Source organism: Eimeria tenella, genomic scaffold (genome assembly GCF_000499545.2).
Source record: "Eimeria tenella Houghton genomic scaffold, Eth_scaff45, whole genome shotgun sequence".
Classification (NCBI taxonomy): domain Eukaryota; phylum Apicomplexa; class Conoidasida; order Eucoccidiorida; family Eimeriidae; genus Eimeria; species Eimeria tenella.
The window spans coordinates 81,352-83,382 of NW_013543375.1; the positions used below are offsets into that span (position 1 = coordinate 81,352).

A 2,031-nucleotide genomic window follows, 5' to 3' on the forward strand; every position below is an offset into this window, starting at 1 on the left:
GCTGCTGCTGCTGCCCCAGTTGTGCATGCTCCAGCAAGAATGTATCTGCGAGGTGCTCGTACGCAGAAGCCATAGTTAGCCACTCAGCCTCAGCTGTGTACTTGTGGGCAGCAGCAGCAGCAGCAGCAGCAGCACCTGGTGGCGCTGGTCCCGGAGCAGCAGCAGCAGCGGCTGTAGCCGCTGCAGCAGCAGGAGCGAGGGCTGCAGTTTGGGAAGTTTCACTTGCTTTGAGCCCCGAGCAGACCTCTCGTTGCTTCTCCTCCTGCTGCTGCTGCTGATGCTGCAGCAGCACGTGCTGCTGCTGCAGCTGTTCAAACGTGGGCGGCGCACTGCAGCAGCTACGTAGGGCCAGAACAGCACGCAGCAGAAACCGCCGCACGAGGAGCCGCTGTGCTGCAGCATCTTGCTGCTGCAGCAGCGCAGCTGTTGCTGCTGCAGCTGCTGTCTTAGCGGGTGCTCCTGTTGCAGTTCCTGCGGCTGTTTCAGCAGCAGCAGCAGCAGCTGCTGCTGCTGCTGCTGCCACTTCTCTTCTGTGGAGACGCTGCACAGCCCCCTTGCCCTGACACAGTCTGTCTTCTGCTGCTTCTGCTGCTGCCCTTGCTGCTGCTGCTCTTGCGTCAGCAGCATCTGCAGCAGCAGCAGCAGCAGCAACTCGCACTGCAGCACGGTAACACAGCAGCGCCACCGCCAGCCTTGAAGCCCTGCTGGACACAGGAGGAGAAAGTCGTTTTCCCAAAGCCTTTGGGCCCCAATACGGGTTTGCTGCTGCTGCTGCTGCTGCTGCTGCTGCTGCTCCTGGTGGTGCTGCTGGTGGTGCTGCTGCTGGCACCCCAGCTGCCGGTGGCAGGGGCGTTTCTGCTGCTCCAGCAGCAGCACCAGCAGCGGGTGCTGCTGCTGCTCCTGCTGCTGGGGCAGCAACTGCGTCTGTGATGGCCAGGGCAACATTTCTGCTGCCAGCAGCAGCAGCAGCAACGCATGCAAACTTCAAAGAGCCTAGAACAACGTCTAAGGCAAGCTCTATGTCTGCTGCGCCGCAGCAGCAGCTGCTGCTGCCCTTGCTGCTGCAGCTGCTGCACACGGAGGGCCGCAGCACTGCAGCAGCTTCTGATAGTCCATGAGTCGGTCCCACAAATACCCAAAAGGGAGACTTCCCGCTGCTGCTGCTGCTGCTGCTGTTGCTGCTGCGGTAGCCAGCAGCTTCCTTTGGAGTCACCCGCTGCAGCACCGCAATGCTTTTTCTAAGGGGCGGCAGCAAGTCCAGCAGCAGGTACAGCAGTTTCGGCTGCTGCTGCTCTGCTGCTGTTGTTGCTGCTGCTGCTACTGCTTCAATTTTCTGTAGCAACGGCGCAAGCCACACGAGCGGAGATAGCCGCTCTGTCGTCAGCAGAGCTGCTGCTGCTGCTGCTGCTGCTGCTGCTGCTGCAGCCTTGGGTTCCCTTAAAGGGGCTTCTGCTGCTGCTGGCCCTGCTACTGCTGCTGCTGCTGCTGCGGCCTTTGTCTTAGGGGTCAAACATAAAGAAAATGGGGAAGTGCTGCCTTCTTCAGCTGCAGGCAACGGCTGCCACAGGTGCTTTTGCTGCTCCTGTTCTGGCTGCTGCTGCTGCGGTTGATGAGGCAGCAGCAGCAGCTGCTGCTGCAGCTGCTCCAACCAGCAGCAAACGAAAGCATACAGCCGCGGAATGTCAGCAGGCTCGCATAGTCTGACCACGCATGTCGGGCTCTGGTCCTGCAGCAGCAGCAGCAGCAGCAGCAGTGGGTTCAGCAACAGCAACAGCAGCAGCAGCAGCTTGACAAGCAGCAGCAGCAACCCCAATGGCGGGAAGAACACAAGCTGCAAAGGAAGCACAGCAGGCAGCTGTACCACTTGCAGCAGCACGAAGTGGGCCAGCAGCAACAGCAGCAGCAGCAACGGCAACGCAGCAGCAGCAGCGACAGCAGCGACAGCAGCAACAGCAGCAGCAACAACAGCAACAGCAGCAGCAGCAAGCTCCTTACATTCTGTCCCTTTAGGGGGAAGACAAGACACACTGC

The 2,031-nt window shown here is 60.5% G+C and overlaps 1 protein-coding gene across 1 annotated transcript in view; it reads right to left on the reverse strand.

The window, feature by feature from the left end:
• ETH_00009870 (uncharacterized protein) overlaps positions 1-2,031 on the reverse strand; it is a gene marked incomplete at both ends in the record, with an annotated part of 8,396 nt that overhangs the window by 3,262 nt on the left and 3,103 nt on the right. The window contains one exon of the mRNA XM_013377051.1: positions 136-1,726. Within this exon, the coding sequence (XP_013232505.1) occupies positions 136-1,726 (1,591 nt within the window). The remainder of the gene's footprint in view (positions 1-135; positions 1,727-2,031) is intronic.